Genomic DNA, 25506 nt, shown 5'->3' on the forward strand with positions numbered 1-25506 from the left:
GGGCCTGCCTTAAGGCATGATGGAACGGCATACATACAGAGCAGGATGATGCACACTGCTCTTCTCCATTCTAAACTGAAATGTCCTTCCTGCCTCTGCCTTCTAAGTCAAATCAACTCTGTTTAATTCTCCTCCCACTTAAGAGCCAGTCTAAGGACAATTCACAGGTCCACATAGGTTCAGCTTTCTTCATATTATGCATCAGCAGATCATCATTTGTTAAGACTTGAATCACCTCCTCCAGGAAACCTTCCCTGTATTCCTGTCCTTTCCCCTCTAGCCACAGGATTCTAGAGTCTTCTGTGTATAGCTTACTACAGTGTTTTCAGAGTTATCCTGAGTTTTCAGCTTCTGCTGGGCCGTGGATATCTCCCTGTCCTTGGTTGCTTCTCAAGCACAGCGTACAGATTTGCTCAACAGGTGAATGGAAGACTTGAGTGGGTGAGAGAGGTGTAGTCACCTCTTCTGTAATGGGCAGGAGCTCCTACTGTAGACCAAGAACCCCTCACATGGGGTTCCAAATGCAGGCCTCAGAGCTGCAAGACTATTTCCAACCTCTCGGTCCAAAAGCTGAGACCTGTGCTTTGAACTGCACTGTACAAACTTCACACAACTTTCAGAAACCATTAGCTTAGTTCAGGTAACAAGGATTAGAATTCGAGCTCAAATTTTTGGTAGGAAAAGATAAGGGTAAACTTTAGCTCTGGGTTCAGGCTTTTCTTTCTCTCTTAGCCATAATTCTGATGCATGTCTTGCATTGCCACAGGACCTGGAAGACCGACTTGCCAAAAGGAATGTGCACCCTGGTGTCCCTGTCTGTGGAGCATGAAGAAGCCCAGCTCATGGGCGGCGTGCGGGCAGTGGTGATGGATTCTCAGTACTTGATAGAACCTTGTGGCTCAGGCAAATCAAGACTGACCCACATCTGCAGGATAGACCTGAAGTAAGTGGCAGCTCCCAGCATGACAGGGGTCTCAGGAGTCTCAGCTCACAGGGCACATTCATCAGGGCCTTGCTTATCATCGTCATTTCTGATTTCACTATACCATTTTCCTCACCACTGGGAACAAGCTTTTGTAGATGATTACATATTCCTCCTCTCTCTCTCTCCCCCTTTTCTGAAATTCTGAAATTTCTTACTCAGACTTTGCTCTTCTTTACTTTCTATTTTTTTCTCATTTATTTATTCTTAATTGACAAAAGTATATATATATTTGATATACGTATACATTGTGAAACCACCAAACGAAGCTATTAACATTATCCATTACCTCACATACTTATTTTTTGTTATGAGAACACTTAAAATCTACTCTCTTAGCAATGATCAAGAATAAAACACATTGTTATCAACTATAGTCACCAAAAACCACATGTTCTCACTCATTTGTGGAAACCAGTAAATCAACCTTCAGACGAATGGAAAGGAATAGTGATGACTAGGGATGGATGAGGGCAGCAGGGAGCGGGGACCAAATGAAATTCACTAAGGCCATCAAAAAACAGTGGAGGAATCACTTCTGGGTCTTCTTTAGCACAGTATGATAACTATTGGTTAAAACAACCTAGGATATATATCAAAATGACTACAAGAATATGAAATTCCCAACATATAAAAACAATTAATAGTTGAAGAGATGGAAATGCTTCTTATTATGACTTGATTATTACACATGTGTGCATGTTTTATATTACCATAGTGAACACCATGAAGATGTACACTTTTTAAAAGTTTTTAATTTAGCCATTGTTTTGTGCAATAGATTTCTTGAGTTTATTACACCTAACTTCCAGCCCCAACCTTACCCCTAGCCCCTGGTAACCACCATTCTATCCTTATTTCCACGTTTTTAGATTCCACATTAGTGAGAACATGCAGTATCTGCCATCATTTAACATAATGTCCTTCACATTCATCTGTGTTGTGACAAGTAACAGGATCTTCTTTTTTTAAGACTAAATAGTATTCCTTTGAATGTGTAAGCCGTATTTTCTTTATCCATTCATTCATTCACTAATATACACTTAGGCTCTTTCCGTATTTTGGCTATTGTGAATAATGCTGCAGTGAATGTGGGAGTGAGGATGTCATCAAGATACTGATTTAATATCCTTTGAATATATAAACCCAGGATCAGGGTTGATGGATCATATGGCAGTTTCTTCATTTTCTATTTTGTCCTCACTTATATTTCTGTGCTTATCACAGAGAGCACATCAGGTGCTTAGTAGATGCTTGATAAATCTGATTTCCTTTCTCTTGTGTTTCTTTTATGCCCATTCCCTTTTGCTTTCCCTTCAGTTGTTTCTTTGAGAAGAAATTAATTTAAATCAAATCCCTTTGAGGCATTCATAATATTAAACTGAGTTCTTTATTTAGGTAGATATAAATTTAGTTTCTCGATAAATTCTACATTCAGTATAAATTATCCCATTCTATCCCAAGAACTTGGTATCATTTTAAAGCACCTGATGGATCTGGTAAAACAGAGTGAATGCTTGGTAACCAAAAATTTTCAAGACATCTGATGACAAAATGGATCATCAGATCCTCAAGACAGCAGCTAGAGTTATTTGCAAGTGTACTGGGGACCCAGCCCAAAGGGCAGCTCTGTCTACCCTGACAAAATGCTGTGGTTTGAAAAACACTTTCCCACCTCCTTTCTGATTTCTTTCTCTACAGAGGTCATTCACCAGAATGGTACAACAAAGGCTTTGGACAACTTTGTGCAGCGGAAGTTGCCAAGATTAGAAACTCTTTTCAACCCCTCATTGCTGAGGGTCCAGAAACTAAAATCTGAGTTTTCCCCAGTGAGACATCAAACTCAGGGAACAGGAAGCAAACCAAATGCAAATGCTTATAGCAGAGAGTGTGCACATGAAGATAAAAAGAGAGAAAAGGATGTGGTAATGCTTAGACATGCAAACACTGAGGAGTTGGAATGTTGAAGATGCATGAACTTTCTAAGGACTTTTCTAGCCTTCCTGGAGATGGCTACATACCTACTAATATAATATTTTTTTTAAAAAATCAAAACATTTATCTATGTCACTTAAAATTAAATGGATTATTCCTTGTGCATTGCCTAATTTGCTATTTAAAGGCTTCTAAGAAGCATATTCTTAACTGTAAATAAATGTACTATAGCATATGTACATATATGTGTATATCTCTCTTTACTGTATATATGTAAAATAAGGATTTTATATATGACCATCTGACTCCGTGAGTCCCTTCCTCACATAGCTCTTCCCAGGTTGCTCTGGGACCTCTCTCCCCACTGTCTTATAAGCTGAGCAGAGCCTGCTGCTAATGCCAAAGTATGAAAATGTAGTCTTGTCAGTTTGCCCTGATGTCTAACCAAAGATTAGCTAATCAAAGGAAAACAACATTAACAATTTCTTATGCATTTTGGCAACTTAAGTCTGATGTTCAAAATCTGAGTCTGGAATGTTGGGATAAAGCAAGGGAAAGAATATTTACTCATCTTTAATGAAAAGCAGTGGGTGAGAAGTTATTGCCAAATTTAAGATAAGTGGACATTGGGCCCCCGCCATATGCAATTTCAGTGAGATGTCAGATAGACCACTGGAGTTATCTTCAGTGACTGAAACAGAACTGATATCCCCACACCAAGTGAATACCAGAACTGAATACCAGAGCCTGTTCATATTCATAGCCAAAGGGAGCCTCTGTGTTGTCTCAGGTTTTCACAGATACTTTTCATAATGTTATTAAATGTTCTTCTATTTGACCAGTGGCCTAAGTGGTCATGGTTAATTGACATTTTCTTACCAATTTATTGCACTGAATTTGACTCTAGACCCCAGACAAAGGGAGATGGTGGTCCTTTAAGAGTCTTAGTCCATCACAGCTTCAGGGAATTTATATTTTGTTATATATGATGCTCTTAAAATATAAATCATTAAAATCTTGCAATCTGAAAGGCAGGGTTTTTAACTAACATAAGATCAAAACCTTATTCTTTAATTAATTTTAGAAAATATAAACAGACATATTAATTCCAGGTTTCCGCATTAGCCTGCTCAAGCTACCTATGCATTTGACCCCACCTTATTTATTATTTCATGGACTAAGCAAATTGACTTTTCTTAACCAATTGCAAATGGATTTGTTGTTTTTTGTTGTAATTTGACAACTCTAGAGGGAAAGGTAACTTAATGTTCTTGGCTTCAAGGAGAGAGATTTTCTTCAATTGTCTGTGACAGAGATTGATATTATGATTTAGCAACTGGTGTTGGAGTAAAAAATGAAAAAACAGTATGTTTTCGGTTTTTTTATTATGTGCATTTATGCAATGTTTTCTTTTATCAGAAATGTGCAATTGTTTTAACTGAGAGGAATAAAATGCCATCTATAAATTTGGTATGGTGCAAGGATAATCATAGTAGGAATCTTTCATTCCCATGTCTACCTAGGAAGGTGGCAGCAAGTCCACAACTTACCATTTGGGCAATGCTCTGTGAACAAGACAAATTCATTTCTGCCATAACATCTTTAACTTCACCATGTATGCCATATTACTTTTCAGGCACTGACAAGATCATTAATGAAATTTAATCTAGCTCAACACTGGTCCTGCTCCAGAGATGGGACACTATGTGTTTGGAAAATAGAATGGGCATCAGAGAATGAATGTCATTGTGTCACTTGGAGCTGTGCTCCTTCAACTTATCATGCACAGAAATCACCTGGGGATCTTATTAAAATGCACACCTTGGTTCAGGCAATTTGGGGTGGGCCCGACATGCTGTATTTCTAGTGAGCCTCAGGGATATCCAGGCTGATAGCCCAAGGACTCATGTTGAGAAACAAAGACCTAGAGGATATTTAGAATAAAAACAAATACTGACTTCCTCTCTCTTTCAATTATGTTTTTATTTTTATGCACATGCTAATCATATCACTGCTGCATAACATGGTGCACGTTTAAAATAAAGGAAAAAGGGGAAAAAAGTAAAAAGATGCATCAAGCTTGTTTGTCAAATACCACAGTATTAACCATTATCTTGCCAATGGAAATAGAATATGGTATTGCATTTAAATATTATATTTATACCTCATGTATATTTTTACCTCAATTGTTGGTATCAATCATCAATTGTAAATAAATAATTGCCAAGGCAAATAAATTTATATACATTAAATATTTCTTATTTTCTGTAAAAGAAATGTTGATTTTCATGCTTCATTTTAAAAGTGGGAAAGCCTCATTCATGAGGAAGATTTCTCCCAAAGGTAGTTTTCCAGAGCTTAACTCCTTGGTATTATTTGTGATCAATATTGTCTCCAAAAAAGGATGTGTTATTAGCAACAGACATTCACTAGCAGGTTAGACATTAACTAAACATGATCAATAGCATTAAAGTGATGTGTAGGGAATTTTTTTAAAGCAGTTCTTAAATCTGGAAGTTATTAAGACAAAATTATAGTATTTTAATCAAATATTTAGTGAACTCATTAGCTACACCTTATTTTTTTATGTAGGCAAGAAATGGCGACTTCTTGAAATGACTCTGAGCCTCTTCCTACATCCCTGTACTTGTTCCCTCTAGCCTTTTCTTCTAAAAATCAACAAAGACAGCCCTTAGCTAAGCAAGCAGGTACCTCAAACACTCAGCTATAAGTTCTAAAAGCTGCAGCAACCCCAAAGACCACATGACCCATAAAAAGGTCCAAACTCTGCTGTCTGCTCATCTCATGCATACCCTTCTCCTTTTTACTTGAGGGTTTGCTTTCATAGGCAAAGGAGGAATTCAATGGCCTATTTTCCTCTCCTGTGTGAAAAAAGAGAACATGGTAGCCATGGGCTACCAGTGTTTCCCTGGGAATATAGATCGTATGAATTCAAACATATCAACTAGAACATGTGAAATTGTTCTGAGTTTGACACTGATCACAAGGGAAAAAAAACAATAATGTGACTTTTCAAGAAGATAATGTAAAGGAATAAATTAGACCCCAGCCAAGTAGAATGTCACATGCTTTCACAAAAAAGCCAAAGCAAACATGCCGACTACATAGGAAGAATATTCACCATTGCAGCATTATAATGTTACAAAGCCATAAAGTTTGACCTGATAATGTGCAACTTGTGACATTTCTTAGACTCATCCTTTGCTGATTTTCTTAAAACCAGTGAGAACTTACATTCTAATAATCCCACCCATCAGATCACTTCATTGTCTCTGGCACATCCTCCCTGTGTAATTGATACTCAGAATTCCAATAGTATCCCTCTGAAGTCAGACTGCCTACAGAAGACCTTTATCTACTTATCTATGGTTCAAACTGATGAGCCAGGAGGTAATCTAATCACACAGTAAACCAGCATTGAATCTGGGTTATCTTGGCAGGAAACACCACCACATTGTCTCCTAAGGCATAGCTGAAGAGCCAGCTCTTTCCAACCAGCCCTGGGAAGGAGAATAAAGTATGTTACTTTCCTGCTTTCCTGGACTTACCTCCCCTCCTTGCAGTAAAGCTAGGTAGGTCTCTCTGTAGTGCCACCTTGTTCTAGATTGCCCTTTCATCCCCATCCCCTGTGTATCAATCAAGCCACCTGCTGAAAAGCTGACTGATGACATTTTAATATGAATGAGTTTCAGACAGAGCTACTTCACTATGTATTTGCATAATTAAACCTTTTATCTCTTTATTGGGAATCAGAGGTTTTGTGTCTGTTATGAGGATGTCAGGCATCAGCAGGTAGGTGAAAGCTATTTTCAGAATAAGGAAGAGCCTGAAATAACACCACTACATTAAATAGACCAAACCAGAAAGTCAAACTCAGCTTGTCTTCTAAGAGAGAGTGAGGTGAGCAGAGGATTGCTCCTGCCCCAAAGTGACCCCTACTTCCCCAGGGAAGCTGGGAAGTGTAACTTTCCAGATTATTCCAGGGCAGGGGAGCTCTGCTTGGATTCAGAAGGGCTCTTCCTTGCAGCCTCTGCCTACCTGAACCTCTTTTCACCTGGTCTTTCTCCTTTTATTGGCTTCAAAGCTGTCCAAATCTCATCTTTTCTTTAAAGAAATCCCTGATGCCTTTGTTTTTAAGATTTCCCATCCCCATTAAGAATTTGATTTATCTCAGTCCTGTAGGGCACAGCCTTATCAGACCCTTTCTACCAAAGGAAAACCTATGGGAATGCCTATGTCAGGTGCCAGAGGTGATAAGGCATGGGGGGATGGGAGGAGCTAGGGGCGGGGAGCAAGAGGAGACAAAGTCACTCCTGCTCCAATGTGGTTGGCCACTGGACAGGTACTTTTAGGGGCTATCACCTACACTTGGAGGAGGGGGACTGATGCTGCCTCTTTAAGTGATTGTTAACCTCTTTCAAATGTGTTGCCTTTTGTTTCAGATAAGGCTCTCCAGAGACACAAGGAACCAGACAAATCCCCAAGTCATTCTGACTCACTCTTTTTAGGTGACCTAAACTTAACTCCTTATAATCCTGTATTCTCTGCCCAGAGGCATTCCTTCTGCAGTTATTTGAACACATGATGGTGAATGGCCTCAAAACAAGCATGCTCAGAAATGTGTTCACCTCTGACGTGATGGTGAGTCTTCCCACAAAGAATATGCTTGAACTCCCCCAGTAAAACCCCTTGCTTTCTGGGTTGGGAGAAGCACTGCTTTGAGGATTATCTCCAGTGCACTCTTTATCTGCTGCAAATAATTATTTTCTTCACTATTTTTTTTCCTGTTGTGTTTTGCACTCACAAAGGAATGAACCCATTGTGTTCGGTTACTTTGTAAGGAAGTACCAAATTGGAGAGCACTAGACAAAAGTAGAACACAACTTGATGTTTGTGCTACTCATTGGTTGTCCTTGTGTCCTCTGGTTTCTCTCCACCTCGGGGAAAAATAAAAAGGAAACAGGCATAATTACCAATCCTGGTTGAGCTACAGGTAGAGACCACAGTAGTACCCCTTTATCTTTGGTTTTGCTTTTCATGGTTTCATTTACCCTCAACCAACCAAGGTCTGAAAATATTAAATGAAATATTCCAGAAATAAGCAATTCATAATTATTAAATTGTAAGAGGTACTCAGATTGCTTTTGCTGAAAAGCACTGACTCCTTACTTGGGCACACAAATTAACTAAAAACAGGGGAAGCTTGCCATCACTGCCTCCATTTTGTATCTGTCTTTGTTCTAAGCCAGTCTCTTTGCAGTCACTTTGCAATCACCTTGAATTTCAGGAAAGACAGATAAAGGGATAGAAACTACACCCAACAGTAAACCTCCCTTGGATGGCCCACCTGCCTGTTTCCAGATAACAACTCTGGAATCTCTTCCAGAACAAAGACTGAGATAATGACCAACCAGACCATCCCTGTGACTGGAACTGTTTAACTATGCATATCTTATGTCCTCGCCCCTAAGTCTTCGTCTGTTTAAACCTATAACTCATGTCTGTACCCCTAAGATGGCTGAAGATCAACTGAGTGCTTATTTTACCTCTTCCTACAGCATGTCCTAAGCTGTGTAATAAGCCTCTTTTTTCTGCCTTCACTATGCCTCTTTATTTGGCATTTAGGGGTAGGGGGCCGGACCTGACATATGGAATCTCATGAGTTTGGGCCTTTTATCCAAAACTCCAGTTTCAAAATTATACACTGTTCTGAGTAGTGCAATGAAATCTCGCACCTCTCACTCAGTCCCACTATGAATATAGATCATCCCTTTGTCCAGTGTATATGCCCTGTATATGCTACCCTCCTGTTAGTCACTGAGTAGTGACTTGCTATTGATGTGAATTTCTTACTCTGCCTAATTTACCAATTAAACACTATCATGGCTATGGACAATTAGGAAAAATTACATAGTATAGATAGGGTTCAAAAAAAAAAAAAAGATAGGGTTCATTACCACCCATAGTTTCAGCATCCATTGAGGGATCTTGGAACATATCCCCCAAGGATAAGGGGGAATTACTGTACCTTCTTCATGGACATGGGCAATTCAAAATTATCTTGGAGAAATATGCTATCCAGTCATCTAAAATGAAATATGTTCTCTAAGGAGCAGCCACTGGTGAAACAGCACCACCCACCCTGGGCTGTGCTGCTGCTGAGCCTTGGGCTCAGCACAAAAGGGACACATGCTCCAGAACTAGGCCTCTCTTTTATAACTGCTTGAAGCAGAATGCTCAGCTCAAAGGAAACTTGGAAGTAGCAATGGGAAGCAAATTTCTTGTTAGTTTTCTGCCAGTTTTCAGGGGTTTTAGACTAAGTTCTGCAGTATATATACACAGCACAAAAAGTATCTACCAACTCTACAGAAAGAAATGTCCAACCAGCTCTGCAGTATTTTCAGCACAAAGCAGCTACTCAGAAGGCTGGGAGACTGTTCTGGTCATCCCCATAAATCACATCCCCACATTTAAAAAGAGAACCACCCCTGTCTAGCCCTGACTTCGCGAGAATGTTCAGGGCTCAGGCTGATGCAAAACAGGCATCAAGCAGGCTACCCAGACCTGAACTGAAAGGATTCCAAACAACAGCACATCCAGCAATGCTGCTGCTTCAGGGAACTGAGGAGGAGCAGGAGGGGGCCTTCCTTCTCTGACAAGACAGAAGAACACTTTGTAATTCTGGCTCAAGGATTTGGAAATGTAAAACAAACAGCTCCTCTTGTTCCCACATTCCAAAGTCAAGATGTTACACAGAGATTGGAAATAGCCAAAGTGACATCATGGACCATGCGAATCAGGACAAAGTACCTCAGGGGCTGGAATACCCAGGACAGGGTTAAGGTCACAGCATGAAGACAAAGGAGCCAAGGCCTGAAAAGGGACCCAGGGCTAAAGAGTACTTGTGTTGCAAGACAGTAAGAACATTCCACCAAGCAGCAAGCAGGTGTGGCAATTTTCCAGATCACTTTCCAAGTAGAAATTGAAGCTTATCGAGAGGGGACCAGCACTTCAGACCCAGAAATCCAAACATCAACGGGGGTGGAGGGGGAGAGAGTTCCAATGCCTGTGCGCTATGTGATGTGCTCTTTGTCTTTTTGTCTTGGATTGTCACCAACCATACTTGGAATAAACCCCTCACAAAGGAAAAATTGGACAGCAATGATTGCGTGCAGTGAATCCTGGCTGTATACCAGGGAATTTCACATAGGTACATACACACACACCATCCATATATGTGCATATAATTTGAATAATATATAACTTATGTGTCAATCCTTACAGCAACCCAATACAATTTCTATTTTTAAAGAGTAATTCAGGCACAGAAAGAACTAGTGACTTTCCTGAAATCATCCAGCCAGGACTGAAAAGGCCACTGGATGTTTGTTGGCTGCCCCTTAAAGAGAAGCAGGGCTCCTGTAGCACAGGATGATGAAATAAATCCTCCAGAGTGGGAGTCAGGGAGCTCTGCTTGCTAAGAGAAGATGGGTAGAATTTGACAAAGTGGGTCTTCTACAGAGCAAAATTTTAATACAGTTGCAAATGACCTCCATAATGAAGACAATAAAGATAAGGACCTGCAGAGCAAGCTCTCTGATAAGTTCAGGTTTTAAAAAAGCACATTCTCCAGCCAGGCAGCTTCCTAGCACCCTACTAGGAGAAGACAGATGCTAATGTGATTCCCTGGGCCCGTGGTGGTTTTTGGACATAGTCACAACATTGCTGGGTACTTCACATCCACATGTGAGCACCCTGTGAGCCTGCAACTGGGCCAGTAAGTAAAACCTGACCTACCCATGGCTCTCTTTGCACCCCACCCACCTCTAAACCCCAACCTGTGGCATGTCTGGGTGCATCTAGTCCTAAGATTCAGACTCAAGTAGCCCTTGTTTTCACTACGGTGCTCAGACATTTGCACAGCTGTGCATAGAGATGTCTTGATTTCTCTGCTGTGGTTACTGTGCACAGAGCCCTGTGGGAGGAGTCAATGCGAAGTGATCAGCATTTCCAGGTCTCTGGCCAGAATAACATTTAATGGCAATAGAATTATGCCTTGTTTCTTGCAAATGGCAAAAAACAAAGACCAAATTTTTAAAATGTGCATAACCTCTAAGAACAGCAACAGAAAGCCTGAAGTCCAGCATGGATGGAAGTTTTTAGAATGTACAGAAGTTAGCAAAAAAATGGCAATAATAATGTAAAGACTTTTCAAAGCATATTTAGTACAAGAGTAAAGAGAAGGAACCCATCAGCCACTGCTTGAGCTGGATGATACAATGTCATTGGGAGACAAAAGAACAGCAGAATGATTCCTTCCTTACAATATTCTCACCTTTCCAGCCACAAATATCTCCTCCTAGAAAATGTACAGCCCAACTTGATTAAAAGGGTATGGTGGTTTGAAAATATGCTCACAATTTGTTATGCTCCTCCCCTCAAGAGGTGGAGCTTAATTCTCCTTCACCACCCCCAGTTGCTTTAACTATAGAACGTGGCAGAAATAACTAAGAGGGATTCCCAGGGTAGGTGTGAGTTTCTCTTGGTAAATACTTAGGAGTGGAATTGTTGCACCATATGGTACGTTTGTGTTTAACTTTTTAAGCCACTGCCTAACTAATTTCCAAGGAAATTTTATACTCCCACCAGGAAAGCATGAGGGTTCCAGTTTCTTAGCCTCCACACCAACACGTGGTTTTTTCCATCTATTAGATGATAGCCATCCTAGTGGGTGGGCAATGCCATCTCACTACCATTTGAAATTTTTAATTTTAAGCAAAGATAAAAATGCTATGTGATCACAGGAACTGATAGAATTTGATTACCACAACTTGTGGTTCTTCCTTTTTACAGTCACTATGCTGTCATAGCGTCATTGGTTTAAAGAAATCACAAAGCTGGACACTGGTAGCTCACACCTGTAATCTTAGCTACTCAGGAGGCCGGATTCAGGATCATGGTTCAAAGCCAGCCCCAGGCAAATAGTTCATGAGACCCTACCTCAAAAAAACCCATCACAAAAAAGGAATGGTGAAGTGACTCAAGGGGTAAGCACACCTGCTTAGGAAGCATGAAGCCCTGAGTTCAAACCCCAGTGCTGCCAAAAAAAGATTAGAACTTGGAACCAAATTATACTTAAAGCAAAGTAGAACAACTCCAAACTTTTATTTACTCCTGAAACAAACACATGTGGCTGAATCTACATGTTAGAGCTTGACTAAACAAGGAGTTCTCTGAATTAGCTTCCCTATAGATTAAAATATTACTATAGGACAGATAATAAAATATGTTAATTTGAAGTTTACATATATTTCATCAAAATTCAGTGGTAGTTGGGTGTGGAAAACATATCTATAATCCAGCACTGGCAGGGCTGTAACAGGAAGATTTTGAGTTCAAAGCCAACCTGGGCTACAAAGCAAAAGCCTGTCTCAAAAAAAAAAAGAAAGAAAGAAAGAAAGAAAAAGAAAAAATAATTGCAACAGTTTATTACAATTTAAGAAAATATTTTTCTCTGAAAAGAGTAACATCACTAAAATCATTTAGAATTGCCAGCTTCTGATGATAATAAAAAGCAGCTCAAAATTTATTGGTATTCTTATATTTTTTCAATTTTCTCAGGTAATAATTGACTCCTCTTATTTAGGTGCCAAGCAAAGGCTTCCCCTATCCCAGCCATGGTACCTCTTGCTGAGGACCATCCCCCCATGTTTTCTTGAGGCAGCTATGGACATTGGGGAAAATTGTGGCTTATTTCTGGCTGGAATGTTTTTTAAACAGAGGGTGAATTGCAGCTTTCACTTTTCACTGTTATAAATTGCAGGAGCACCTGGCCATGTGACAGATGGTTTGTTAACAAGAGGTGATGAGGGTGCCATGCACAGCGTGGTTCTGCCTTTGCTCCCAAGATCCTCGTCTGATATCTACCTTGGTCTGTGTTTAAGTTTATCTGTGCTCTATCTTCCTTTTTTAAGATTCCCACCACACGTGAGGAAGAGAAAGTGCTAAATGGACACACCCTCAACATGATCTGGTCATCAGTAGATAGAATTAAAACAAATAGGAGAGAAGAAAGTCAGATGCTTTTCTTCCCAGCTGATGACACTGGCCAGTACTGGGTTGAGTGCGGGTGACAGACGGGGCACCCTTCACACATAAGGGCAGTTCATCTTTGAGAGGCACAACAGGTAGGCGAGCAGAAAAGTACAGTCACTCTAAAACACAAAATGGCTCCCACTTCAGAATGACGGGAAGCTGGTTCTTATAAACCATGAAGCATGTTCTGTCCAAATGAGCAGATGGTCAGTGTTGGGGCCATAAGGAAGGACAGTTCAGAGGGGAACAGTGGGAATGACCACATGATCTCTACTAGAAAAGAGCAAACTTGAGCAAACGTGCTTCCAGAGCCTGGGTCCCTTGTCCATGCAGCTCTCTAAGGAATCAGACCTCCAGCACACTTTTTCCTACCCCTCTTACCTCAGTTCTGTGCATTCTGAGCAGCCATTCGGGTGTTTCATTCATAGAGAGATAATGTGTGTGAAAGGCTGAGACTGTGACCTAAGGGCAAGGTGGCAGATACAGATTTGAAGAATGAGACTGGAGAGAAGAAATCTGAGTGCAAAAAGGTACTCCACAGACGAGGTTTTCTGGTCATGGAAAGCACTGTCCACTCCCACCTCCCCCCAATGCCTCCCTGAGCCACCAAGCAAACACCCTGAGCATCGGGTGCTGCCACAGCCAGGTCACAGGCAGTGTCAGAGGATGGCCATTGCAACCACAGTGGGCATTTGCATGACTGGACAGTGTCAAAACAAGAGTCCATAGTGAAGACAGAGTCACTGTGCCTGAGGGCCGTGCTGAGCTCCAGCAGCACCACTCAGACCCCACATCCTCATCAAAGTCCAGCTATTTTCAAAGAACTTACACTCAGAGCATCATTACACAAATTAAAACTGTTCTTCTTATTGGTACAATAGCACCTCTGAAATTTGCATTAAGAAGGGTTACACGAAGGGGCAAAATTCATCAGGGAGTCTTTTGTCATTATTGTTTAATGCGGCCATTCAACCAGGAATTGCTTCCTCCTAATCACCCATCTCTACAGGAGCAGAGTGCTTCTCAGCAGTAAGCTCAGGCAGTTTCTGAGGAACTTGCAACGTCACAAAGCGCCCTCCCCCCTTTTTTATGGGACAAACCATGAAAGTTTTGTTATCAAATATTGTCTTGAACCTTCACCACACTTCCCATTATCAGCGCAAGTACCAAATACAGAGGCTGCCTACCTGGTGCCCCATAAACTACCTTAAGTTGAAAATACTGAATCCACTTAGTCTGTCAAACATCCCAGGACATCCTGGCATGTCCAATGCTCCCAGTAACACATCATGCAATAGAGCATCAATGGTCCCCACATGATGGGGGCTGATGGGAGCTATGGTCTTCCCTAACATGGCAAAAGAGAATCAGACCCAGTGTCACCAGGCTGGGGGAAGATCACAATTCAGAATTCCAAGTATGGTTTCCACTGAATAATTGCCATTAAGTAGTACATCCTAAGTCAAAGAGCACCTATAATTCAGTATATTGTTTTCTGTTTCTAATAAAGGAAGGAAGGAAGGGGGGCGAGGGACAAAGGGAAGGAGAAAGGCGGGGTGGGGGGGCGGCGGGGAGGAAGAAAGAAAATCATCTCAAGATTCTCAGAGTGCCACCAGACAGAGGCAAGCAAGGAGGGAGTGTGACAGGAGTTTGATAAGAGATCACTAAGGAAGACAAAGAAGCGATACTCTCCCTAGGAGGGGAAGGAATGAACGCCAAGACCTGTCTTACCTGTTTAACTTTCAGAGCACTGACTTTCTGTCCAGAGATCTACATGGAGGGTCATTTAAAAGATGCTCTTAGGGACTGGGAAGTGATTCAAGAGGTAAAGTACTTCCTAGCAACCAGTAGGCCCTGAGTTCAATCCCCACTACTGCCAAAAAAATATAAAAATACATAAAAGATAAAAGGTGCACATGTTTTGAGAATTAATTAATGTAACAGTGCACTTAAACTAACCACATGATTTATCAATAAGGAGAGGTGGTGGGTCTTCAAAGTTCCTAAGACTTATTTCAAGGAATGCAAGTCAATGATGGCCCTTTGAGTACAACCCAATGAGAAGGAAAACACCAGGGGAAGGAAGAGACTAGAAGGCAACATTTGATATGTTGCAGTTAGCCTCACTGGGTGGCAGCCTCTCTTTGGTCCCCAAGTGGAGAGTTGGCCTGAGTAGAGCCTTGAAGAATTGATTGATTGATTGGCATTCCCAGTGTCCAATCATCACGCAAAGCCTTCTGCAGACATAGACTCCTGCTTCTCTTCCTAGTGTTGCTAGAACTCCAGGAATTAAGTGAAATGTGCCACTGAAGTGCACTGGAATAGATTTCTGCATTTTCTTTAATTAAATTGACAGGTATATTAGATAGTCAAATCCAGCAAAATGGTCATATAATGTTCTTTTTCTTTCTGTGGCACAACCTCAACCTGACAAACAGCGATAAAGAAACTTGGAGCTCCTGTGTTTATTTAACAGGCTGGAATAATGAGAACGAACTCTCCCCAGTGTGCTGGGTGGAAAATAATTGCTGGCAGACAAATAGCAGCAACAGAAACAATAAAGAAAGTCACTTAAGAGAAAGTGAACTGAAAGCTTTTCTTGGGAGCTCAGCATTATTTTTTTTATATTCCAGGAAGAGAACATAAATGGCCATCATAGCATGTGTGCTCTTTTTAAATAATTCAGGTCCCTCCCTCTTCTTTCTTTCTCTCTTCTTTCCTTTCTTTGTCCCTCTCACTTCTCTTTCTCTCTCCCTCCCTCCCTCCTTCTCTCCCTCTCTCTGTCACTCTCCCTCTTCCTTCCTTCCTCTCCCTTTCTCTCCCTTCCCACCTCTTCCTTCCTTCCCTTTCCCTCTCCCTCCCTTTCTCTCTCTTCCTCCCCCTCTCTCTCCCTCCCTCTCCCTCTTCCTTCCTCCCTTTCCTTTCTCTCCCTCCCTCCCTCTATCTCTCTTCCTCCCTCTCTTTTCCTTTTCCTTTCTCCCTTGCTTTCCTCCCTCTCTTCTTCCCTCCTTTTCTCTCTCTCCCTTCCTTCCTTCCTCTCTATGGTTTGAGGTTCCTCTCCTCAAAACTCATACTGAAATTTAATTGCCATTCTAAATTAAGAGGTGGGACCTTTAGCAGGTGATCAGGTCAGGGGGACTCCATCCTCACGAATGGGTGAGCAGTAGGCAACTTATGACAGGAGTGGGTTCCTGATAAAAAGATAAGGTCTGCTCCTATCCTTTATCTTATACAGATTATTTTACTGTCTTTTCTTACTGCATTTGCTAGAACTTCTAAGACAATAATAATGGCAAGAGCAAGCAATTTAACTAGTTCCTGATCATAATTGAAGTGATTTTAGTGTTTTGATGTTTAACTAATGCTTGCCTATTTTTGTAGTCTTTATTATATTTTTTAAAGTTTCTCATGTACCTGCCAAATTTTTATCCAAACGACATTTCATAGTCTTTGATGTGTTCATTTCTTCTTTAATATGTTGATTTAATGAATTATATTGCTGGTCTTCCTCATACCTAAACATCTTGTATTCTTGTAATAAACACTACTTGGTCATATTGCATTTGCCTGTTAATACTCTAGAGGATTATTCTAGCCAAAAACAGAGTTTTTGCATCTTGATCTTTTTTACAGTACTTTATTACAGCCCAGTATTCTTATCAGGTTTTAATAATAAGATTGGCTTCATAATACAAGGAGAATTGTCCATCTTCTCTTACAGTTTTAAGTAGTTTAAATTATATCAGAATTGTTCATCCTTTCAGATTAAGCAATGTTCAGTAATAATTATCAAATTCTGTTAACCTTTTAAATATTCCACTTTTAATTCCTTTCCTAAAGTCTTTCAAAGTGCTTGGTCTATTCAAGTTTGTGTCACTGTGACCAAATATCTGAGAAAAGAAACTTAAGGAAGAGGAAGGAATTATTATTGCTTACAGTTTCAAGAAGGTTCAGTCCATGGTCACTTGGCTCCATGTTTCTGGGCCTGTACTGAAGCTATACAAGATGGCAGCAGGAGTATGTAGCAGAGTATGTAGTTCACCTCATGGCAGCCAGGGTGCACAAAGAGGAAGGGACCAGGAGCAAGGTGTAACCTTTACAGGCACACTCCCAGTGACCTACTTCCACTGACTAGGCCCCATCTCCAAAAATGTCCATAACCTCCCAAGTGCTACCAGCTGGGGACCAAGTGTTCAAAACACGAGCCTGAGGGGGCTTATTTTGTGTTCAACCCATAACTCTCTTCATTCAGTTTTAACAGTTTATATTTTCCTAGGAAATCATGATTGTTTTCTAGGCTTCTAAATTCCTTTTTGAGATAAAGTTTTCTGTATGGTCCAGTATACAATCAACTATTTCTACAAATATTACATAGGCATTAAAAATTGTATATCCTTTAGGAGTCACTAAATAAATAAATTTGTGTCAAGTAAACATGGTTTTTTGAGTCTATGTCATACTAGACATTCACTCTGGGTTCAGGACAAACAGTTCAGATTTTTGCCTTCATCACCAAACTTTTCAATAGTGCTGTCCACCACATTTGTCTCCATTGACTGGGACAGGGCTCTGCTTCATGTCGCTTTCCCCCAGGAAGTCCTCCTTGGTACCCAAGACTAGATTGGGGGACAGTATCACAACACACAGAACTTTTTCTTCTTGGCATTTGTCTTCTTTGTAATAATATTGTCCCATACATGTTATTTCATTGGCTGTTTTAACCTCTGGGGCAAGGTGACCCTCCTCTGGTCTCCAGGTAATATTCCCCAACTCTGGTTTTCCTTTGTTTTACTATAACACTCATTATCTCCCTTCCCCTCCCTGCCTTCCTGCCACACCCCCATTTGATGCTCGGACTCACTTTTGGGTCAAAGAGCACCATCTTGATAAAGACCGCAGAGTAACACCAGGCATCCTCCTATGACAAGGAATGTTGTCCCTGTCAAGGTCTTGAACCCACCTAGGTTGAGAACCAGCCCCCAATAGGTCATGGGACTCCAAGCCTTTCAGGTCTGCACAGGGACATGGGCAAGCTCTTTATCTTGTTGGTAATCTCTTTAATTACTTTTTCTCATCATCAACCTGTGAACAGCGGTTACTCAGATTGAGATTAAGTGCTACTGTAGCCAGCGGGTGAGGCTTCGTGTGATTGGAGGCCCCCACCACTGAGTCGCCTGAGTAGCACCATTGTAAAACTTCTCTTTTTAATTCTCAATGGAGAATTGGCTTTTTGGGTGGGAGATACCGTAATTCCCAATAATAGAGGTTTTAGGAGCCAAATGCTCTCCCCGTGGCTGGGGGAGTGGTTTCATTAAAGGGCTCCTGTGGGTTTAGCTCCTTTGCCTCCCACGGCCAGTGGTCTCTCATGTTTGTCCTCCACAAACATAACATGAAGCTGCATCAGAGTTTGTGCTATGGACTCAGCGAGTGAGAGGAACAGGTTTTTGGTTTTAACTGAGATGGGAAACTCACTTTTTATCTCGTAAAAAGAGTGAAAGGCTTGGTATGAGGAGCTCTCATGAGGGATCATGATGAGTTGAAAAGGCAGCAAAGTGCTAGGGTCTGTTCCCTCATAGATTAAAATGCCAAACTTTTCCCCAACTTCCCAGCCTGTTTCGTTGAGGTTGAAAATAGTGAAATTTACAGGGTTACAGGCGCCAAGAGTGCAGTCGGGAGTTGCTTTCCTTTTTGTAAAAGAGTGGCAGTTCCATGTGGGGTATGGACTCCCCTTTTAGCCAAGTTGCCCACCTTTCACAACCCTAATAAGGGCAGTAGTGGTGTTCATAGTACACACAACCGGATGTCCCACTGTTACCATTTGGGCTTATATACTTGTCATTTAACCTGTAGGTCCTTTCCCAGGCTAAGGCCTGGTGTCTTTAGCTATTGTGGCACACGCATCAAAGTACATTGACACAGGTGTGTTGGGTCATTAACCTGGGTGCGGTTAACGAGCTTCCCAATGCCGGTGAAGCTCTGGACCTCTCGCCATTGCTCTTGAGGGCAATAGACAGGGTTAAACAGATACACTGACCATCATGAAAGCACACTGAGTAGGTGGTATGGCTGTGGTGCATGACCCAACAATGGTGCCTGCACAAGAATAATCAGTGTGGAAAACCAGAGTTTTGGTAACAGCGTTCCCTGCTTGGGTAGTGTACGTACATGAGTCACAGTCCCAGGTAGAAAACTGACCAAGATTAGTAAGAAGAATACACAGAACGGACTTATCCTCAAAGGTGAGATGGGCAACTTTTCAAGCTTCCACTGTGCGTAGACTAGTCAGCTTCTGGAGTGACTAAAGCAGGGCTGATGTCACATTGTTCATGGTCTCCTGTTGTCTCCTGGGAAATGTTTTGAAGGTGATCCTGTACGGTGAGACTGGGTCAGGGATGCACTCCCATTTGAGGGAAGTTGGCTTCCCTCAGCTATGGTTGGGTCCTGGGAATGATCTCTGCTACCTTAACTGCTGTAGGGATGGAGGAAACAACAATCGGACCTCTCCAGTAGGGCTTATATGGCTGAACATTCCATTCCTTTACCCAAACAGCATCCCTGGTTTATAAGGATGCTACGTGGGAGTTGTCAGGCTAACAGGGAGTTTCTCTCTTACCCAGTCATTGATTTTTGAGGGTCAAATCAAGGGCCTATATCTATTGCCTCAGGGTGAGGTCACCTATTTTCTTAAGGTCCCCTCTCAGGCCCTTGACTAAAGCATTTCAAAAGGGGAGAGACCCGTCTGTTTGGTGGGGCTTGACCTCATCCTGAGCAAGGCTATGGGCAGTAATTGATCCCATAGTAGGTGGATCTCCTGGCATAGTTTTTTTAGTTGTAGTTTTTAGAGTCCTGTTTATATGTTTTATTTTCCCTGAACTCTGGGGGTGTGTAGCTTTTAAGTTATTTTTAATCTCTTAGCTATTAACTGTACCACCTCAGCCACAAAGGCCGGCCCATTGTTTGACCCAATAGACACAGATATTCTGAATCAAGAGATGGTTTTCTTTAATAGGCACCTGGTCACTTTTTGGGCTTTCTCAGTCTGAGTGGGAAAGGTTTTTATCCATCCTGAGAAGGCATAGACAAACACCAGCAAATATCAGTGATTGTTTCTGGCACACAGATGGTACCTTTCACATACTGTCTTACTTATGCTGGAGAGCTTGGGAACATAAAAATGCCGGGCCAAGGCGGTCTCAAGAACTATTTGCCTGAGTGAGTTCCTTCATGGAACTGCTTGACAAATATGGGAGCCAGTGACTCAGGTATGGCAATGCGGCCATTAGTAAACTTCCACCATCCGTCCAGTAGAAAATTTCCTCCTTCAGTCTCAAACCAAGCCTGTTCTTGTGAAGTGTGCCATAGGTCCCATTCAGATAAGGGGCACAGGAACAAGGAAGCTGTCAGGAGGCTGAGGTTTGTCCTCCTGTGAGGGCTGCTCACTTGGCTTCCCTATCAGCCTTTTGATTTCCCTGAACAGTTGCTGTCTCCCCCTTCTGGTGCCCTTGGCAGTGTATGACTGCTACTCGCTTAGGGGCCCATACATCTTTCAGTAATTTTAGAACTTTTTGTCCATATTTAACAACTTTTTTTTTCCTGAGTTAGAAGTCCTGAGTGGCAGTGGTCATGTTTTTAAAGACAGTATCCAGAGTCACTACTGCATATCCAGCAAAATGTGTGTCTTTTTTGGACAAAGCTGTTGCCATCCGTGAAACACTCAGTGTCCAGTTGACTAATGGGCTGGTTGGTCAAGCCTGGTCAGCTGGAGAACACTTCATCCATAACCACTAAACAGTCATGCTCCAGTGGGCCTGAATCAACTGGTAATAGGGTGGCAGTGTTTAGAGTCTTAACAACAACCTCTACCTGGACATATGGGTTTTTACATAATGTGCTTTGATTTTTGACCATTTGGGAGTTTGTTGTTAACCAATAATTTTCTTTATATTTCATGAGAGTCAAAACAGAGTGGGGAACTCAGACTGTGAGTTTTTGTCTCAAAGTAAGTTTGTCTGCTTCATTCACCAAGACAGCAGTAGCCGCCAGGGTGCACAAGCAGGGAGGCCAGCCTGGGGAAGCTGCATCAAGTTGCTTTGATAAATAGGCCACTGAGCAGTGCCAGGAACCAGCAGCTGGGTCAAGACTCCTACAGCTCCCAGTCTCTCGTGTACGCAAAGGAAGCAGGGCTTTATCATACCGGCAGAGCCAGAGCAGGGGCATTTGGAAGTGCCCTCTAAATTTTTTTTAAAGGCCTTTTTTTGCTTTTCTCCCCATACCATGGGTTTTCATCCTCTCCCTTTGTGGCTTTATAAAGGGGTTTTGCCAAGACAGAGTAATTGAGGATCCAGATCCAGCAGAAACCTGCAGCTCCTGGAAATTCTCTAACCTGTATGGTGGCACATAAGGGGGCGGGGACTCCTTGGGGTCCCCATTAATATGGATTTTGTTGTTGTTTTTTTTTTTTGCTTTTTACATTTTTCCCTGTACTTGGAAGCTGATGCCCCCCCCTCACTACCATAATCTTATGTGCTTTCTCTAGGTGGGGCTTTTAGCCATGTGGGCTGACTGAGGACTGCACTCTGCCAGCAGTCAAAATAATGAAACATCTGGGTGTTTCAGGCTCCTCTACAACCACTAAAAAATACCTTTATTGACTATGACCTTATCTAATAACCTCTCCAAGGGCCATCCTACACCAAAAGTAGGCCAGTCTATCTCACAGAAGGTCCTAAACTTGTCAGAAGTTAATTTGACCTGTAATCTCCATTAAATTCCCTCTTAAAGTTCTAGGAGGTGCTCTTATTCTGACCTCCTCCCATTTTTCCTGTTTGTCAGATGTCTAGGCAAAGACAAAGACCGAAGGGACAAGGGCTGTGGAGAGGAGGTAAGGGGTCCTTCTCTCCCTCACACAGGGGAAAACAAGTAACACCACTCACTTCGTCTGTCTCCAGCCACTCCCCTCGCAGGGATTTAAGCATCTCTTGGCCGTAGTGTGTCTGCATAAGCCCCGGACCAGAGGTACTGTTAGGGCTCACCCTAGACCATATGAGTTTGCTATGGACCCACAGATCAGGACTCCACACTAACTTTGTAAGCAGGCTACATCTCAGGCTCGCACTTTCACACACTCTCACACAGCACAGTACTTTCACCCCACTTCCTAAACCTGAAAGACATGGTTTCATCCCCAAAAAGGGCAGTTACTAGAGTGCCTTTTGAGAATTGATCAGACTCCCCTTACCTCCTGAGGAAGGCCTGAATTTGAACCTGGGTTCTTACCAGTCTGATGAGCAGGGCTCCCACATTGGTTCCCGAGCTTTACCATGTTCCTTTATGCAACTGAACTCACCTCCTCAGCTCGCTGGGAGAGAGGCTCCCTCCCCAGATCAACATGGCCCTGTGGCACCTGGCAGGGGTGGCCCTCCTGGCGGGCTGGGGACATTGAGCCAGTGACAAGGAAGTGAAAACACCACTCTCCAAATCCTGGATGAGCCCCCAAAAATGTTGCAGGAGGGCTCAAACAGAGACTGAGAGGGCACCAAAGCTTTCAGGAAGCAAGTTTATTAAGCAAACCAGCAGCAACTCAGTGGACTCGTGTCCAAAGGCTGAGCACCAAGAACAAAGAGGGTTTTCCTTATATACCATTTAGAGCAGGTTACAGAAATGTGGGTGGGGGGGTACAGCTTGTCCCATACATAATCACATGTTATTTCATTGGCTGTTTTAATTTCTGGGGCAAGGTGACCCTTCTCTGGTCTCCAGGTAACATTCCCCAAGTCTGGTTTTCCTTTGTTTCATTGTAGCACTCATTAATCTCTTTCCCCCTCCCTGCCATCCTGCCACAGTAGAGTCATAGTAGGCATACAATAAATATTATATGACTGAGTGAATGAACAAATGAAGGAATGGTCAGTTAATCAGAGGACATATACATTCAAGAACTGTCATTGGCAATTTCCCACCATGTAGTTGGAAAGCCACTCCACCACATTAAAGATTGTAGAAGCAGACATGCAAGAACAAAAGCAGAGATGACAGATGGAGGAAAACAAACTTTCCTGGCTCACAACAGCATATTCATCTGAGTTTAAAGCTTGAATCAAAGGCCCAATTACATCCCATTGCCTAGACTTTCTAAGACCTGCTGTAGCCCTATTAATTCTACTTTTTGTGAAAGCTAAAAACAAAAGCAGATTTCTTTAGTTTTTGTGTAAATTTCAGAACCCATCAAGGACACAATACTACATTTAGTTTTCCTGTCCCTTGGGCCCCTTTTGGCTCTGACTTTCCTTGTTTTTGCTGAACTCATTGTTTTCTTTGTATTTTATTTTATTTCTTTTAATTTTATGTTTATTTTCATGTTAACTTTGGTTGACTTTGTTGTCTTCTTTTTTTCCCTAGTGCTACTGTATGCTGGTTTCCAAAAGTCTCTTTTCATTGTCTTAACCTTGTGTTAACATTGTTTTTCTACTATAATTTTCTATTCCATAAATACTGCCTCTCTTCTCTAAGGGCTCAGAAGAAAACACAAATTTCTATAATTAAAAAAAGTAAACAAAATATAATTAATTTGCTCCACCAAGATAATCTATCCCAGCAAAGTTTGTCTTTTAGAATATTTGTACTCTGTTTTTTCCCAACTCTACCTTTACCCAGACCAATATAAAGCCCTTGAGATACTTTGCTTTATTTCACTTCTTTCCTCACTTGCCCCTAAGTTCTAGCTTAGTACTTTAAGTTCCAGATTATTATTGGAATTGCCCTTTCTATTTTCAGAATTATCTTTTGGGGTTACCACTGTACATTCGTGCTGCATTGTTTTTCATTAAATTTAACTATGAATGCATTACTAACAATTGTTTCTTATTCTCTTCATGTGTTCCTACTTCCTGTGGTAATGCTTTATATTAATCTGTTCTCCATTGCTATAACAAAATGCCTGAGGCTGGGAACTTTACAAAGAAAACAGGTTTATTTAGCTCACAGTTCAGGAGACTGAAAAGTCCACACTTGGGCAGTCCTGTGAATTTAGCCTCCGGTGAGGGCCTCATGGAAGATGGCTTCACAATGGCAAGAACACCATCACATGGCAAGACAGGAAACCAGGCCAATTTTGCTCACTTATACCAACCCCTCTCAGGAGATCTAAATCACTCTATGAAACACTATCAAACCTTTCCAATGAAGATACCTCCTTGGCCAATTGCCTCCCACTAGGCCCCACCTCTTAAAGGTTTCGCCACCTCAATATTGCCACACTGAGGGATAAGCCTCTGACACCTGAACCACTGGGGGACAAGAACATCTAAACTGCAGCTGTGGGAACTAGGAGATGTGTGTAGTTATGATGCTGTTTGTTTATACATTTCCTCTAGAAGTCACTCTAGCAAGTATCCCAGATCCATGAGTGACACACTATCTGAATCACAGTACCCCACTCTTTCTCCACTCTGAAAGGTGACAGGGTCAGTGTGAGAGGGATCTCAGGTTACAGCCTTTTTCTCCCAATAGTCAGATGCCATCATGTTCTAGTTAAGATTTTGCACATAAAACATTTCATGATAGTCTGCTTCTTTTAGTAACTTTATTTCTGTTGATATGGGTTTTTTTTTGTTTTTTTTTTTTTTATTCTTGAGATTTAAAATTTCCCAGACTGTCTTCAGCGACTGTCATGTTTTCTCATTCCTTCTGCTTGGAACTTTGTGAACAGTTTCAATTTGCACATTAAGGTTCTTAATGTCAGAGACATTTTCTTCTGTTATTAATTTAACAATTGCCTCTTCTCCATCTGTTGTTCCTTTTTCCTCCCTGGATCTTCTTTTACTCATGCTGGTTTGTTCAAGGTATAACCTCCCCCCAAATGATTATTTTCACTCATAACAGTCATATTTTTACTCTGTTTTTTGAGATATTAGCTCCATTGAACTTCTAAGCCATTAGTGCACATTAATCAGCAATGACTGACATTTTCTTTCAATCTATTTACTGCATTTTTAGTTCAAACATGCTGGAATTCATTTACAAATACTCATTGACTACCCTTGCATATTTCTCTATTTGGTTCAAGTTTTAATCAGTTTATTTAAGGACCTTCCAGAATGCTTTGCAAATTTTTTCTCTCTCAGGTTCAGGTCCAACTGTTGGAGTCCTTCAAATGACACCATGAGACAGGTGCTTTCAGTGTCATCTGCAGAAGCCTGGCGTGCCCAGGACTCTTCCAAGGGGTCTACAAGATCACAACTATTTTACAATAATAGTAACATGATATTTGCATCTTCCATCATGTTGACAATGACACAAAACTGCTGGTTCTTTAGCATGTATCAAAGCAGTGTCACCCAAATTTATCAGTTGTCACTGTACCCTTCACTGACACATTCAGAGAAAGTGAAGAATTCAAGGCTGAAGTGGTTATAAAGGTCTTGGCCATAAAAGGTAATGCTGGGCTTACTTCCAGCATCACAGTCACCGGGCTG

General features: G+C 41.6%; 1 protein-coding gene across 8 annotated transcripts in view; it reads left to right on the forward strand.

The window, feature by feature from the left end:
• The window catches only part of Stard13 (StAR related lipid transfer domain containing 13), a 528094-nt gene extending 522920 nt beyond the window's left edge, over positions 1–5174 (forward strand). For all 8 annotated transcript variants that reach the window (XM_074043562.1, XM_074043563.1, XM_074043560.1 and 5 more), the window contains 2 exons: positions 767–943; positions 2684–5174. In XM_074043562.1, coding sequence (XP_073899663.1) covers positions 767–943; positions 2684–2801 — 295 coding nt within the window. In that variant the 3' untranslated portion in view covers positions 2802–5174. The remainder of the gene's footprint in view (positions 1–766; positions 944–2683) is intronic.
• The last annotated feature ends 20332 nt before the right edge of the window (positions 5175–25506 follow it).

The sequence above is a fragment of the Castor canadensis genome, chromosome 10, assembly GCF_047511655.1.
Source record: "Castor canadensis chromosome 10, mCasCan1.hap1v2, whole genome shotgun sequence".
NCBI classification, from domain to species: Eukaryota; Metazoa; Chordata; class Mammalia; order Rodentia; family Castoridae; genus Castor; species Castor canadensis.